The following is an 18,300-nucleotide window of genomic DNA, read 5'->3' on the forward strand; positions in this document are numbered from 1 at the left end:
TCACTGGCAGAGCCCTTGCATGGCAAGTGAAAGGTCCTGGGTTTGGATCTTGGACCTGATGAAAGAAAGAAAGAGAGAGAGAGAGAGAGAGAGAGAGAGAGAGGGAGGGAGAGAGGGAGGAGAGAGAGAGAAAGGAGAGAAAGAAAGGAAGGAAGGAAGAAAAAAGAAAGAAAGAAAGAAAGAAAGAAAGAAAGAAAGAAAGAAAGAAAGAAAGAAAGAAAGAAAAAGGCGGGAAGAGAGAAGAGGAGAGGAGAAGAAAAGAAAGAAGGGAAAATAAAATAAAGGGGGAATGGAAAGGAATAAATAAAGTCAGTCATGAAGGAACTGGAGAAGCAACATAAGGAGACAAGAAGCTAACCAGAATTCATTCTGTCACTACCAAAAACAAAGCAGTTTTAAGAAAATACCAAGAGGAATGCAAGACTTCACCAGCCCTCATGTGTCCAGTTGGACATGCAAGATGGCTTAATCAAATCACTTCACCTAATCCTCAAAGGCACTGCATGAGATTAGCACTATTACACCCACTGACACGATAGGAATAATTTCATTATTCATTCAACAAGTACTTATTAACCATCAGTTATGTACCGTGATCTAGATCAGGGACCAGAATAAGGCAGTGCATAAAAGGTCCACTTTCATTGAATCTGTAGTTCCTTTTCTTTTTAAGATTTATTTCTATTTTTTATGTGTATGGCTATTTTGCCTGTATTTGTGTCTGTGTAGCACGTATGTGTCTGATGCCCACAAGAGGCCAGAAGAGAGCATCAGATCCCCAGAAACAGAGATACAGATGGTTGTAGCCATCATGTGGGTGCTAGGAATTAAACTGGGTCCTCTGGAAGATCAGCCAATGCTATCAACTGGCAAGCCATCACGCCAGCCCTAGGATCTGTATTTTCATGGAAGGACAGGGGACATAATAAATTAATAAATTAACAAACAAATAAATAAGCCATCAATGTCCTATACATACATATAATGACCTATGAGTCACCAGATGCCAGGGTCAAGGAGAAAAGGAAAGAAAGGCAGAGACTGGGATTTGTTAGAACTGGTGAAGCCCTCACAGCCAGAAAGTGCCAATCACCCAGAGGAAAAAAAAAATGAGATCCTGGCTTAAGAATGCTAAAAATCATGGTAAGGAGGAAAAAAGAAACAGGGGTCTTGCTGGGAAAGCTCAGTGGTGACTAAGGAAATTGCAGCTGTGTCCAATTCCCTGTCCCCAGCACACTTAAGACACTGTTCCAACCACGTATACTCTTGCCAAGAAGTCACCTTATAAATGATAAATGCACCGCACTGACTCTCCCTTAGTTCTGCCTCCCTCCAGCCATGGCCAACAGGCAAATGGTTGCCACGTCCCCACCAAACTCGTATTTCTGGAAGGCCAAGTTGAGCAGTTCGGAACACTCTGCCAATCCATTGTGATGCCGATTCCCAGCCAAGGCCTAGGCAGCCAATGGGACATGCAGCATGTGCTCCCCAGAGCCCAACAGCGGTCCTCGGCACCGACTCCCCATTCATCACGGATACCATCACTCTGGTTGCAACTGTGGCTGCCCACACATTATTACCACTACCAACGTCACAATCACCACTACCACTGCCAACCTCATTGCCACTACCCCATCATTAGCATTAGCATCTTCACCTCCACCATCAGCATCACCATTATAGATGCCGTCATCACTAAGACCATTACAAGAATACATCCATCAGCACCATCAGCACCAGCACCACGAGAATAGCTCCAGCATCATAAGCAACACCTCCAACATCACCGTGAGAAATACCTCTGATATCACACAAGTGATTCCTCCAATAGCCCCCTCAGCAATACTACTGTGATGCCACTAAATTATCACTATTGCCATGCAGTAACAAAAACACCTCTATCACCATGACATAGTAAATAAAGGTACTGACATTCAAAATAAACACGTTCCAATAGAGAAATACAACAGGTAATTGTGCACTGACATTAAAACAGCTCCTCCCCAGAATCTTGGCTTGTGAGTTGTAGATATACCCCCATTAAAGGGCAGATTTAAAAAAAAAAATGGCATTCCCATTTTGCTGGATCCATGAAGGATGTGCTGCGTCAGGTTGCAGGGCCATCCTGCCGTGGGCCTCTCTGGGGAGGTGTACAGGAATTCAAAACAGCAAAACCAACTAAGCACTAAAATATTTTTCTTGGCCCCAGGATAATTTCAAACCACAGGATGTGATAATTTGTGAAAGGAACACTGTATTTTTGCCCAGGATTTTATTTTTAAGTCAACATTTTTAACTATAATTTAATTAGTTAATGGAACAGCCCTGCTTCAATGAAAAGCTTCCACCTAGCCGGCGGCTGGCAAGAGCAATTCCTGGGGTCCCCCAAACTGTTTATTCCTCCCCAGCCCATCAGCCAGTATGGCTCCAGTATTTCATTTTCTTACCCCAAATGACTTGTTCATCTGTCCCCTCCTCCACATCCCTCATCACCACTGCCATCTTACACCAAACTACTAGCATCTCTCTCTGGAATATCAAAGGTTTCCTTCTAGTCTCCATGCTCCTTTTTTCCTCCAGAGCATTCCCCACACACAATCTAGCCCATCGCTACCCTCTGGCCAATGCACTCAAAGAATACAGTTGTGAGGATTCACCGATGGCTCTGGAATCAGTTTGGCAACCTGGGCAGGAAGAACGAAGGGTGACCACGTGACAGTGTTCAGAAGCCTCAGGGAAGCACTCCACAATGCTTCAGGTATCCTTCCACTGCGGAAGGATTTAGCCTCATCTACCTCCTCACCCTCCACTCATGCCACGCCCCATCTGTGCTGTGGCTTATAGGGCATTCCTCCAGTTCCTCACCCTCTCTCCAAGCTCACGCCTCCAGGCAGGATTTCCTTGAGCCTTCCATGCTCTTCCTTCCCAATCCACTTTGTCTCTGAATTAACTCCTTTATCCATTACAGACCACATACCTCCCAATTGTGTCTTTTTATGGGACCTACCTGTTGCACAGACGTTGGAAACTACTCAAATCATAACTCCGTATCTTCATAATTACTGAATGGTCATGTATTTTTGATGGTAAGCTCTGTGGGACAGGAATCATGTTGCTCAACATTTTTCTCTATAGCCAATACCAGCACAGGGTATAGAATAGATATGTATTACTTGATAATAAAGGATTCATCTCAGAGTCCTGAACAGCTGCCAATTCTGACAAATTATCAAATCTGCATAACCCATGCTCCTTCCTGTCCCTGAGGCATGCCAGCAAAGCCTGAAGGCTGCGATTACTCTCACTTCCAATAAGTACATTTCTTCCTTGAGAAGACTAAGGACTAGCCAGTACCTGTCTAATCCATAATGCAAAGAAACTGGACAATAAGCACCTGGGTTCAAAATGCCTCACAGTGAAATCGGGGCTTAGGAACAGGGCGGACCTCAGATCTCATCTCCGGATTTACAGTATTCCACTGACTAAAGCAAGCCTCTGTATTAAGGAAGCAGCACTTGGGATACAGGAATGTATACCCGGATGGCCACTGGCTGGAGCAGTAGAGGTATGAGTGCCATTTCCTAAGACTCTTTCTGAAAACAAAAGGTATCTCCCAAGAGGGCAACCCTAAGCAAAACAAGTCTTCACATCACACAATAGATCTATATGCAGACTCAGATATGATGCCAGTAAACTCCAGCACTATTGTATTAGCAACAACCACCACCCTTGGCACCATCATTATATTTCTCTATGGTGTCTAGTACACACCAAGGACATTTTCTTACTGGTTATTTGTTTTAAAGATCTATTTTTACTTATATATATTCTGTTTTCGGGTATGTGCCCATGAATGCAGGTGCCTGCAGAGACCAGAAGAGGGCATCAAGTCCCTTGGAGCTGCAGTTACAGGCAGTTGTGAGCTGCCTAACATGGGAACTAGAATGTGAACTTGGGTCTTTGGTGAAAGCAGCAAGCGCTTTAACTGCTGAGCCATTTCTCCAGGCCCTCTTACTGGTTCTTTAGAAACTTCTGAGCTAAATAATGAAGCTCAGGTAGCACAGGTTTCAACCTTAAAGACACTGAGTGTGAAAATATCATAGACTGACACACATAGAAATATTAGAAGTCAAGAGATGTTCATCAGCTGCCTAGCAGCTCATGCATCCACTTGTCTAGGTCAACAAACTCATTTTGAGATGTCATGGCTAGACCCAAGCTAATGCCCTTGGACTTTTAGGATAATGTTTTTCAATTAGGAATCCCCCAAATTATGTAGGAGTCTTCCTGCCAACCATGACAATCAAGACAGTCCCCCATCAACACACCCATGTTCCACCCTAATCTAGGGAAGCTCCCTCTTGAGGTGATTTTAGATTTCGACAACTTGACAGTTAAAACTAGACACCATAGACCATCTGTCCATCTTGTTTTCAGAGAACAGCAACTCATCCTTCTCTCACCAATGTTAAAGATGTTCTATCATGTCCAAGAAACAACTACTTGGACATGACAGCCTGAATGTAAACTTGGCTGAACACTAACAAGATCAGCAAGACAGACGGAAACTACTATCAAAGGATCACATTTCCTGGCATTGACTTCTCCAACTGGCACTCATGGCCAATAACGACTACTTTTGCCATGCATGCTCCACACAAATGTCTTTGAAGCTATCATAATATCATATTCAAGTTGATCAAAGAAGAATCCAAATCATTGGAGCTTCAACTAGCAAATCAAGAAATTCAGTCAGTTTCAAAGTAGTCATAGTTTTTTATTCACCTGAGAAGTTAAAGTCTTTCTTAAAAATGTACAGAAGGGTGAAGCCATGATCTGGGCTCTGCAAGAGATGGAGGCAAAAGCCCAGCAGATGCCCCCAACCCAGAACCTTATGATAATAATAAAAAGTAGCTAAGAAAGTCATGGGACCATGAAGGGAGAGCTAGACTTCCAAGATTTTGCCTACCTGGGAAACAGTGACTGTCTCAGTCAAAGAGAACACTTGCTCCAAAGAATTAAAGTAAGCTTCATAAGAGCCAAAGTTACATTTTAAGTTTTAATCACTGGGCCCAAGAGATCCATGAAACAAAAATGCCTCTAACCTGTAAGCTCCTTGCCCAAGGACAAATACTTCCTGAAACGCTGGCGGCTACTGTTTATGAGCAATAAAAAGCCACACATTTTCATTCCCCTAAACAAGTTTGTTTGACCCATATGCATAGGATGTGCTTGATCACATGTGGATGGGAGGTACATGGGCAGAAAATATGTCAGGATGTGTGCTTGCTCCTGACTGCATGTAGGCAGGAGGTAGACAGGCAGGAAGTATGTCAGGATACATGCTTGGCCCTGATTGGACCTGATGGAAATTGCAGTGAATTATGGGTTTTGCCTTTTTAAGCCCCTGTGAAACAGGATTGGAGCCACTTTCTGGAAACTCAAAGATGGGTGTGGCCAAAGAATCTATCAACCTGGCCAGTATTTAATTAAAGCTTTCTTCATATTTGGCTTTAATTGTGATAGCAGCTTTATTCTCGACCAGTGGGCTTAATTGTTTGAAATGACAAACCAAAAGAACTCTTGAGGTCAACCAGGTGGCTAGCTCAACTGAACATTTTCTAAATGTAGAGATTTATGTTCAAAAGACAGAAAAATGGATGGAAAACTGGGAGTGAAGAACTAGGGTCTAAGGGGGGCTGGGACTAAATAAAGGGGAGAGAAGGGACTATTAGAGGAGATAAATGGAATCCTTGTATGTTATTGTACATAGTGGACACATAGCATTTAATGTGCATCTTAAAAAGAGACAACTTTGTTAACAAGAGCAGCCATTGCATCACTGAGAAGACGAGAAGTAAGCTTCCGGGTTTCCGAGTGGCCTTGACCACAGCCCTTACGCAGCTGTCCAGAGCCCTCAGCTGGGTTTCAGCCCACACAAGCTTGTCGCCTTTGCTCCTGAATCTATCTTACATTAAACAGACAAGGCTCCTAAAACATTCAGACATCAAGGACAGCATGTTCTCTCTCCTGGAAATACTTGTAGTAATGATACCTAAGCTCATAAAACATGTTCCTTATGGGAATTGAATGTTCACATGCTTATTTCTGGAAATTAAGGTTGTTTGTTTTAGACGTAAGTGGAAGCATCATTCGGTAGTTATCCAGCTGCATTGATAGCCAGCCTTCTTGGTGCTTTCTCACCTTGAACAAACACATGGATACATAGAAGTATTCTGTGGTCAGGCTGTATTCCTGGCAGTGCCGTCTACTCTGGAACTGGTCTGGAAGGGAGTCCGTTCTCAATACAGCAGGAATTCGCTTTCACACCCAGTTCCTTTCTACATCGGCATTCAAACAGCAGCAACAATGAGGGTCCACTACACTACAACAGTGGTTCTATATAAGTGATAAGATTACAAGACTTTAATGTGTGAGTGAGATTCTGGGTTCTCCAATAGTTCAGTTTTTATTGTTATGATTGCTGTTGGTGTCATTTTTTAATAGAATGTCCTTTTGTCTTGTAACAAACCACTGTTAGATTATAGTGCTAGCTGTGTATCAAACAGCTGAGGGTGGGTTTCTTAAAGGGGGTGGAGGGAGAGGATGATGGGGAGCAGAAGATGCCAACGAGGTTTCCTCCCCCTAATGATCATGTGTGTGTTCTTCTTCAGTCATTTCAAGGACCTGGTGTGGAACTCTGTTTTCCATGACAGGAACAGGGAATTATTTACATCTGCTTCAGCAAAAACATGTATTCTTAAACTAATATCCATCTATATAGCTAAAGTACTGAGCATTTTCAATACAAGACACAAAAGAGCCTTAAAAGTCACTAGAGCCAACTCTAGAAGAGGAGTGTTTACCTGTAACACCAGAACTTGAGAGGTGGAGGAAGGGAGATTACAATTTCAAGGGCATCCTCAACTATACAGTAAATTTGGGACTACCCTGTGGCTAAGCTAATGAGATTCTGTATCAATCAACCAAAGCAAAACAAAACAACAATCACAGTGTACCAACAAGGTCACCTGTAAGACCAGGAATGTCTTAATTCAAATGTTCTTTTCACCACAGATTGTTCCGTGTTTGTAGCGGGGAAAGGCAGTGAACAGGGGTTCACTGTGCCAAACAAACACTAGAGAACCCCCTCATAACCGAAGCGTGTACTGGGAAGTCTCAACACCAGCAAGAAAAGCTGCTTGCTATTTCCGCTTCATCCCTGCCCTTCGCACAAAACACCAAACAAGACCCCAGTAGCTCACTAATGAGGAGGAGCTCCTGCCCTGGGACAGTCCATGCAAGGGGGTGCATCCTTTGTATTAACTAGAAAGCCCTGTCTGCTCCCCTCTTAACTGTCCTTTCTCCTTCAAGCAGAGCTCATTAGGAACCTGCTCACATCTATGCAGAATTTTTAAATAAAAAACAAGTAACTATTCACTCACATGCACACACACACACACATACACACACACACAAATTGTCTCAAAACAAAAAGATAAAAGGATTTATTCCCCAAGGGAACATAGCTGCCAAGAAAACTTCCTCTCTCCATAAAGCAACAAAGCTTTCAGCTTTTCCTTTCATCTGAAGGATCACAAACACAAAAACAGTGAAAGCCACCAAAGGCCATTATTCTTGCTCAGGATTCTCAGCCCCTGAAAAACCAAGGACCCACAGATAAAGAAGCCAGTGAGCTCCCAGTGTAACACCAGCCTAATTAGCAGCAGGGCTGCTGAGAACCAGCGTCTGTTTATACAGAGGAGGTCTTTAATGACACTAAAGGTTTAATTCTGTCATAAATTTTAATATAATACTTTAAATACAAGTTAGTTAATCACTCCCCAATGTAAATTTACTGAGCTAAGGAAGAAATCCCATCTTCATTAGTATTCTCTGGTATTCATAAGATCCCCCTTTTCTCATAGCTGAGGGCATGCAAGATGGGCATAGGCTTTAGCAATAAAAACCAGTCAAACTGATGCATATTCATGAAGTCGCTCTAAACTGATTTATAGTTCTTGTCTTGGCCCTGGTACCCAGAGGAGTGAGAACCTAAGGAAGCCACAGCCTCCAAACTAGAAAAAAAAAAAAAAAAAAAGAGTAGCAGTAAGCCATTGGTAGGCTTTGCTGTTCCAAAGGAAGGCAGGTCTCCAGTGGTATACATCTCATTAAATACCAGGCACCAAGGAACATCCAGAGTAGCCAAACACCTGCAAGGCACTCAGAGGCACCAAGAGTCCATGTTAACATGTCAACCGGCAACTAAGAAAGAGGCATGAAGACACTGTGGGCCTGGGACTGGATTAGGAGTTAGCAGAGCTCCCAGGATGAGCAGCCAGGAAGGGAGGGATTGAAGTAGGCATGTTGAAGTATATACCAGGTAGCCAGCGTAAGTAAACAGGAACTCTGCTCCCCGTGCCTGCTCACTATCTTCTGACGGGAAGGAAGGTTAAGTTCCAGGCAGCCCCACTCTGGGATGTTTTCAAACAAAAGCCGAAAACTCTAGCTTTTTCAATATGGACTCAATCTTTCACACCACTGTGGGATCCAAATGCATCTCGGCCCTACATATCCATATAGGCTCTCACACCGCATTTGGCCCACTGTACTGCTGAGGGAGGTAGGATGTGGACGGGGAGGGCAGGTGGGCAGAAAGGCCAAGTGCAGTGAGGAGCCTAAGATGACCTGGAGAACATTCCAGACAGCAATGGAAAACTTACAAGGAGAGGTCAAGACAAAGGCTTCAAAACTTTCAATGAGCCCCCCGCCCCACAGCAAACGTTTTAGGAAACGTTCCTGAAAAGATAAACATAAAAGCAACAGGCAGAGCAACTGCCCGAGAAGTCCTTGACCTCAGTCTTTGCCTGTATCCATCATGCTACCCTGCCCGCCCCTTCCGTGCACTCAGACAGGAACCAGCACCAACCACACCTTAACCTAAGAGACTAGCGTTCTTTCAGGACACAGTTTGTGATATTTATTTATTTATTTATTTACTTCTTTATTTATTTATTTATTTATTTATTTATTTTTGTTACACTGATGTGACAAAACCTAGATCCATCCGAACTTTAGCAGAACTATTCCTGGGTCTCCCTGAAGCTCATGTTCACCTAGGTACAAGGCTCCTAATACTGGGAGTGTCAAATACAAGTGCCATGCTGTAGGTATGAAACATCCGAGACAGAGGCAGCATCTACGCTGTGGCCTCTAGCATCTCCAGGACTCCCCATATCTACAAGGACTGATTAACTCCCTGAAGACTACTACCCTTCACAAGGACCACAAACATGAATGACCCCTGAGAGGCCCTTGCTACAGAAAAATCTTTCACATTTATTAATTTTAGCTTTCTCCCAGCTCGCAGAAAAAAGTAGTATTTTACACCTGCTGGGCTTTTACTCAGACTTCTTCAGTCATAGCATCTACACACATGCACACCTGCTGGGCTTTTACTCAGACTTCTTCAGAGTCTGGCATATCCTGTCACTATATCATGTCTCCATCAAGATTCTATCGACACTAGTATCACAACAGGAGAGATCAAGTTGGATTACACCACAGAGCCCTTGTAACAGCGACAAGAAACAGGACTAGCACACACACACAAACAAAACAAAAACAGACATAAGATTATAAGAATGAAGGATGAAGAAATAAACCAATTCAGCTATGGTCACCTACTTTTCAGGAACACTGTCAAAATATACATTGGAGAAAATACTACTTCTTTAATATATGCTGCAGGGGAAACTGGATAGCCACGTGAAAGGGAATAAAACAAAACCCTATTTCTTACTCTATAGAAAAAAATAATTCAAAATCAAAGATCTTAATGTAGGACATGCAATTCTGAAACTATCCAGGAAAACACTTCAAGATAGAAGGCCAGGTGAGGACTTTCCGAAAAGGACTCTGATAACCTGTGAAACCATTACAACTGAATTATGGAAGTACAAGAAATTAAGGAGCTTCTGTATAGCAAAGGGAAAAATTACCAAAGAGAAAAGAAAACCTAAAGACTAAGAGAAAATTGTTACCAACTATACATATGACAGAATATTAATATCTAGAATATATGAAGAATCAAATTAAATACAAAAAAAATTAAATACAAAAAAATCATTTCAATAATATTCGGGGAAATACATTGAATAGGCAGTTCTCAAAAGAACACAAATGGCCAGAAAATGTATGAGAAACTGCCCAACCCCCTTAGCCAGCAGGGACATGCAAATGAACACTACACTGAGATTCCTCTCACCCCAGTCAGAATGGCTACAACTGAGAAAACAAATGACTTGGGCTGGAGAGTTGGCTCACCAGTTAACAGTGTTGGCATGCTCTTGCAGAGGATGCAATGTCTATAGGACCTAGCACCTATGTGACTCGGCTCACAACTGCCTTTAATTCCAGCTCCAGGGACTCGACTCCTCTCTTCTGTCTTCAGGGCCTTCAGGCCTCTTCAGTACCTTCACACACATACACATGCACGCACATGCACACAGATGCGCGCGCGCACACACACATACACACGCACTGCAAATAAAAGCAAAACAAGTAACAGCAAATACTGATGAGGACGTGGGGAGAGAGAAACTCGCACACACTAGTAATGTAAACCAGTGCGGCCACTCCGGAAATCAGAGTGGAAGTTTCTCACTAACCTAAAGAACAAAACTAACGTGTCTACCATTCCTGTAAATATACACACAGGACTAAAAAAAAAAAAAAAAAGTCAGCACACCACAGAGATACTTGCACAGCCGTGAATACTGCTGCACTGGTTTTCAACAGCTAAGAAAAAGAACTGGCCTAAATGCTCATCAGTAGATGAATGATAAAGGAAAATGCACCACATGTTCAATTTCATCCAGCCCTAAAGAAAAGTGAAGTTATGTCACCTTCAGGAAAGACAAATGAAACTGGAGATCGTATCAACCAAGATAAGCAAGACTGAGACAATTATCATATTTTCCGCCACACACAGTCTAGATTCAAATATAGATGTATATTCATCACATACATATGCATAGCATCTACACACATGCACACAAACACACACATGCATATGGCATTAAAATAGAGGGAACTATTAGGGGGGAAAAGAGATATAAAGAAAGAATAAGAGAGGATAATGGATGCCCTATTGCTTTTTGTTACTGTGTTAAAACCATGACCTAAAGCAATGTGGGAGGAAAGGGCTTATTTATTTGGCTGACACATTCCTATCACAGTTTGTCATCAAGAGAATCCAAGGCAGGTACTCAAAGCAGGAGCCTGGAGGCAGGAACTGAAGCAGAGACCTTGGTCAAACACTGCTTGCTCAGTTACCTTTCTTAAACACCCTAGGTCCACCTGCCTAAGGATTGCCTACAGCACCATGGGCCCTCCCATTTCAATTAGCAAGCAAGAAAATGCCCCACAGACATGCTCATAGGCAATTCCAACGGGGGCCATTCCTCAGCTGAGGTTCCCTTTTCAAGGGCTAACTATGACATGTTAGGAAGAAAGACAAACTTATCACTTTTTTTTTCAGTGCAGAATCAAGATTAGATTACATACACGCACAACTAGAAGGAGCTATGACAATGTGGATGGCACAAGGCAGGTTGGCAGGGGTGGTACTGTAGAGGAGAAAACATGACCAAATTATTACAATGATATATATGAATAACAATGTCATAATGAAACTCATTTAGTTACTTTTGTTTAGTAACTAAAAAGTTGGAAACCTTTTAAAAATAAAAATCACCTTTTAAATGTGAAGAAGAGGAGGCGATGACGACGATGATGACAACAATTCTACCCACTTATGCCTGAGCCTAGCCATGTGTGGGGCTAACACAGACAAGGACTGTTAGGGATGCGAGCTATCTGACTCAAAGATATGTTTAGCCACAAAGCTCATTTCACCTGTTCATCACATTTCATGATCCCTGCCATATTTTGAGGTATTCAAAAGTTCCATTAGAATGTCCTTGGGTGACACCACCATGGGTGTGATAAATGACTCCAGAGCTGAAAGTCACCAGCTGAATCTACCTAGGAAACCCGACAGGACTAGTCCTAACTGGCATACCATCACTCCTGACGTGTGACTCAGCACAGGATCCTGTGGATACTGACAGCAGTGCAGTGCACAGAATATTCTGGAATGCCACCAGCTTGGAAAGCTAGACCCCGTGAAAAGGTGAAAGTGGGGCATGGAGGCTAGGTGGAAGAATGCATGACTTGGTGTTTGGGATCTAGGGAGGGCTGTTAAATGGAGAGGAGACAGACCCATTGAGGACTGCAGCAGTCTCACTTAGTAAGGGAAGCTCACTAGTGACTCACTATCTGGTTTTTCTCACAGTTAGAGGTAGTCTGTGAAATTTCCAAAGCCTTACGCGTATGTACATAGGTGTATTTTTTTTTCAACCATCATCTCTGAGAGTCAGATGAAAGTATAACTCGCCAACCCCCAATAATTTAAGGACCCCTGCTCTATATGTGCCCTGATGGAATCATACTTTAACTTCTTAGCTAGTCACATGCAAATGATTACTGTACAATCACATTCATTTTCTGACCACAGTAAAATATTCAGTTTTCATCCCAATCATACATAGGACATAGAACAGTTTCCAGTCTATTGAACTGGAGAAGACTAGCTGCTGATACCATTTCCCTGTCAGCCTCTGCTAAACATCCACACCCAAAGGACCACACCATGCTCCATACGCAAGCATGTATGATTTAGCTTTGGGATTGGCTGATTTTGTTTGCTTCATACTATTTTGAAATATGCATGGGAACGGGTTGACCTTATTCTGGCTGAGAACAGCCTTCGTCAGGCTGTTGGGGTGGGAGGATGGGAGGGCTGGTTACTGCCCAGCAGAGTCAAGCCCAGATGAAAAGAGGTCTGTTACAATAAGGCCTTGAAAAGGAGGGACAGATTCCTCGTCAGTGAGGAAATGACATGGAGTCCAACTGTGATCTCCCGAGGTCAAGCAACAATAAAGTAGGCAAGGACTGGAAGAAGAGTATGTTCCTGTAAGAAGCAGCAGGGAACAGGGAGACTTACTTTGGGTCACTGTTTAAGGGACAAAGGTCATCATGGTGGGCAAGGCATGGTGACAGGAACTTGAGACTGATAGTCATGTTGCAGCCACAGTCAGAAAGCACAGACCGAAAGTGGGAGACAAGCCATAAAACCTCATGGCCTGCCTCACTTTCTTCAGCAAGGTTCCACATCCTAAAGATAACAAGTGGCCAAACGTAGGAACCAGGAAGAGAAATTCTAACCACAACAGAGTTGAGCGGCTGGCTGCCCATGACTCCACTAGGAGGTGACCACCTTTAGGGCTCTCTCCCATTGGGGTTCTGTGCTCCTAAATTCAGTACGTGGGGAATCCTAAAGCACCGTTAACATAGTACAGGCCGTGTTCTCTTAACTTGACGACTCAGACTGTACAGCCTTCAAAAACAAAATTCTAAAGGTCATGCTCAGAAGCACAGCCTTCCCTGTTCCCTGAGTGAGGGCTACAATGATCCAAGCACAGGGCCCTACAAGACAGCTGGTACAGCGTGTTGTTGAACTCTTTCTTCTGTTTACTTCTAGAAGAGACTTTCCGTAGGCAGCTGCCATGCCAAGCTCCTGTCAGAGCGCCATGCCAACCTTCCGCAGGCACTTTTCCACCCATACCCTGGCTCTGGATTCAGAGCTGTCTCCAGGAGGTCTAGCGGGTCGGAAGCCAGCCCCGGGCTGCTTCTGGACTGAGGTCACACAACAACACTTAGGTCAGCACAGAGACTGCACCTGGCCTGCCATGCTCGCACACCGTAGATGCACATTTCACCTCAGCTTTTTTGTTTTGTTTTGTTTTGTTTTTGTGGGACCAGGCAAGTGCCTTAATGCCTCTCAGCCACATGCCCTCCGTGTGTCGAATCTTATGAGTGACAGCTTTCGAAGCACATAAAGAACCAAGTGATAGCTCAGTGAAATCAACTGACATGACGTAAATTAAAATACATCCATCACATGTCAGGATCATCAGAGATCACAAATGAGCCCTAAATATTTTCTGCCACAAAAGAAAAAAAAAAAAAAAAGAACAACAACAACAAATTCTTCTCCACAAGCGGACTGTCTTAGGTAGAGTTTCTATTGCTGTGGAGAGACACCATGACCATGGCAACTCTTTTTAAAGAAAACATTTTATTGGGGCTGGCTTAGTTTCAGAGGTTTAGTCCATTACTGTCATGGTGGGAAGCATGGGGGCATGCCGGCAGACAGTGGTGCTGGAGAAGGAGCTCAGAGTTCTACATCTGGATGCACAGGCAGCAGGGAGGAGACTGGGTTCCACACTGGGCGTAGCTTGAGCATACAAGACCTCAAAACCAGAGCCTGCACTCAGAGTGACACCCTTCCTCCAACAAGGCCACACTTCCTAACAGTGCCACTCCTCATGGGTCAAGCATTCAAGCACACGAGTCTATGAAGGCCATTTCTGTTCAACCAAACCCTGCTCTCCCTGAGTTATAGGACTTAGGATCTCCAAACACGAGATGAGGAAGGCCCTGTGCATGTCCTTTTAATGCAACAATTCTCCCAACGAAGTCAGCACCCTTGACCCACACACAGGTGGCAGGCATACAGATTAGCACAATCCAGGAAGCCAACTAGATAGAGCTGAGGTGTAGCTTCCAAAGAAAGGTGCACTCACCTTGGTTGAAGTAGCACTGTTTCCTGGCACTTGAAGATGCTGTTTTGGGGACTCTCGTGAGCTGGTGTTCCCACTCTACCCTGGCACTCTGATTGGCTGGACACCACGTGCTCTGTCTCCTATAAGACAAGAAGGCAGATGAGCTGTCACAGGTAGACATTGCCACAGCACACCCACTGGGCTGAGCTCAGCTCAGGACAGGAGGCAATTACAGGCACCACACTCTCTTGACTTCCATGTAGGAAGGGAGAGAACTCAGTGACCAAATCTAATAGGCCTTTTTCTCCAAGTCAGTTGATGGTGTAAGGTTATAGAAAAGGGGTGGAGTGGGGAATAGCACTTGCAAAAATCTAAGACATTTCTAGGCATTAAAAATGTCATTGTAGGGGCTAGAGAGATGGTTCAACAGTCAAGAGTGCAGGTTATTTTTGCAGGTGACATGAGCTCGGTTCCTCGCACCCATGCTGGCAGCTTGCAACTGTCTGTAACTCCAGGTCCAGAAGGATTTGACCCTTCCAGGTTCCATAGGCACCTGCACTCAAGTGTGGATACTTACACAGAGACATGGACTCTTAAGCAGTTAATAAAATGTCCTTTTTAAAGATTCTTGTATCCTATGAGTGTTTTGCTACATGCATGTATGTACATGTGTGGGTGGGTGTGCATGTGCATGCTGGGCACCCAGACAGAGGCCAAAAGAGGTGCTGGATGCCCAGAACTGGAATTACAGGTGGCTGTGCATCACCATGTGGGTGCTAGGAACCAAGCCCGGATCCTCTGAAAAACAAGTGCTCTTAACTGCTGAGCCATCTCTGCGACCCCAACGTAACAGTTTTTAATTGGCATTATAAAATACAGCATAAAGATAGCTATAAATTTAATAATACTTATAAGATACTCATTTTATGAAGAAAATATGTATGAAGTCTCACAGACACAAACAGTTGGGATGAGCTGAAATGAAATCTTAATAGTAATTATCCGTGATATGTCATTTTTGCAACATTTGGGGTCCATTTGATTTCCCAAATTTTTAATAACAGAAAGATGTATTTTTTCTGTATGAATAAATAACTTTAAGCTAGTCTTAACACTAAGACACACTCATTTCATGTACTCCAGTCCCAAGTTTGCCTGATCTCTCTCCACTGGCACCTCTTTAACTATCGCCATTAGCTTACCCAGCAACCACACAGACCCCAACTCTTGAGAGTGCCCATGTGCCACCATCATTGATGTAAAAACCTTTCTGACTACTAAGCTGCAGGGGATGATACAAATACATCCAGACGACAGCTAACCCTGCTTCAATACACAGACACACATGGAAATGGGAGATCTAGGATCCACAACTGAATTCCTATAATCTTTAAGCTGTAACAAGCCTATGACAAATTCCTCTCAAAATAAAACGGTCTTTCTATACCCAATGAATGAGATACCAAGATGAGAATCCATGAGCAATTCATTAATTCCAGATGGTCATTCAATGCAGTCAAATTATCTGGGATGTGGGGTGATACTGCACTTATCTCTGCAGAATATATCACTGGCAAGAGAGATCCAGCCTCTTCCAGAGTAATGGGGTAGAGCCATCTATGTCAAGCATCCTATACATCATTTTTCCAAAATATTAGAATAACCTAGATGGGGTCATACAGTCATCAAAAACTTCCAACAGGAAAACTGAATTAATGTTGTCCTATAAGAGGTAGGACAGAGAAGGGAGAAGGCCAGGGGAAAGGAACAAATGAGGAGAATTAAGACACTTTCTTTACTCTCTTCCAAACCTCCAGATTCAGACAGGAAGACCCTCCCTGGAATTCACTGGCTCTCCAGTCTTAGTAGCTGCTTCCAGAAAGGTCTACGGCTACTCAAACTTTCCCAAACACAGTGGTTTTCAAGAAAAAGACCACTGTTTGCTATTAGCTAAGCATGTGACCTTAGGCCAAGTTACATGAACTATCTAGGCCTTAGTCCCCTTGTCTGTAAAATGGAGATAATCTCTACAACCTCATAAGGTATTAAGATATGACTAGAACCTTTCAGTGCCTTTCAAACAATTAGCTGCAATAGCAGAAGAGAGAGAGAGAAAAAAAACTCTTTGTAAAGATAAAATTCTTTCCACAAAAAAGGTCCTGGATGTTCTGAAACTGGTGTTTAAAAGACTCCAACAAAACAAAATGTGCAACACTTGTTTCACATTTCCATGTAAGTATCAGAATAGCAAAGATATTTAAAATATTGGGGGTTTTTTTGTTATGGATGTTTTTCTGAGACAGGGTCTTGCTATGTAGACCCAACAGAGCTCACTCACATACAACTATTTCAGCCTTCCAGGTGTTATGGCTGTCTCCTCTATATCTGTCTTCCTGTCACCTGGCCAGGTGGAGATGTTAGATCCTACATCTTTTCCCGCATCTTCATCAACCCTCTAGATCATCCTTCATATTTCCCAAGTCTAGCCTCAGTGATGTGATGGACAACCCGGCTTAGGATCCCTTGAGCCCATGGAAAGCCAGGCATGGTAACCGGTATCTATAATCTGGTGCACCTAAAATAAGATGGGAGGCAGAGACAAGAGCATCCCGGGAGGCACGTGGGCCGCTAGCCTAGTGTATACAAAACAACAAGAGAGCCTCAATCAAGGTGGAAGGCAAGGACTGGCAATTGAAGTTGTCCTCCGACCTCACACACATGCTTTCTCAAACATGGCACTTGTGAACACGCATACATACAAAGAAAGATTATGAAAACGTGGCTGTGTTACTGAAGGTAACCTTTGTTAAAAATAGGTTAGAAAACAAATTCCTTGGTTGGATCTTTATAACTGTTTCCCTCCCTCATCATTACTTCAATGATAAGTCAAAAATCAGCTACACACATCCATGAGGTGGGATCTCACCTGGTCCTTTTCTGTATAAATGGCCCCAATGCTTACTATTTACTAAATGAATTTCTAGGAGAAGACAGACGTGCAGCTGGTGAGTATATACCTACTTTGTTTGTTTGTGACAGGTTTCACTATATAGCCCTGGCTGTCCTGGAACTCAGAGATCCACCAGCCTTAGCCTCCCAAGTGCTGGGATTAAAGGTGTGCACCACCACTGCCTGGCTATAAACCAACTTTTTAAATTCCTGATAAATATCACATTCACTGACTTCCTCAGGTAAGTAAGGTACTTTTTAGAACCTCCATTAACTCATTTAAAATCTATGGGTAGGCTTTAACCTCCCAACTCTCCATAGTGGAAAAATAAAAAGAAAGAAGGGTGGAAGGTTGGGAAGGAGGGAGATGGAGAGGGAGGGGGAGAGGAGGGAAGGAGAGAGAGAGAGAGAGAGAGAGAGAGAGAGAGAGAGAGAGAGAGAGAGCTTCCTGAGCTAGGAAGATGGCCTTTTATGCAAAAGGTGAATTCCAAAAGATTTTCAAATATATGGCTGACATTTACACATTTTTAAGACTATTCCCATGACAGTGGCTATTTCTGTTCACCTACTGAAGTGGAAATGTTCATAACATAACATAAAATAGCATAAACACAGCTTATAACTTTATAGGCCTCAAATTATTGAAATTATAGTTTCTCGT

General features: G+C 43.2%; 1 protein-coding gene across 5 annotated transcripts in view; it reads right to left on the reverse strand.

Annotated features, from left to right (window-relative positions):
- Positions 1–18,300, reverse strand: part of Fam13c (family with sequence similarity 13 member C) — a 104,872-nt gene that overhangs the window by 50,270 nt on the left and 36,302 nt on the right. For all 5 annotated transcript variants that reach the window (XM_021653392.2, XM_021653389.2, XM_021653388.2 and 2 more), the window contains one exon: positions 14,712–14,830. In XM_021653392.2, coding sequence (XP_021509067.1) covers positions 14,712–14,830 — 119 coding nt within the window. The remainder of the gene's footprint in view (positions 1–14,711; positions 14,831–18,300) is intronic.

Source organism: Meriones unguiculatus, chromosome 16 (genome assembly GCF_030254825.1).
Source record: "Meriones unguiculatus strain TT.TT164.6M chromosome 16, Bangor_MerUng_6.1, whole genome shotgun sequence".
Lineage (NCBI taxonomy): Eukaryota > Metazoa > Chordata > Mammalia > Rodentia > Muridae > Meriones > Meriones unguiculatus.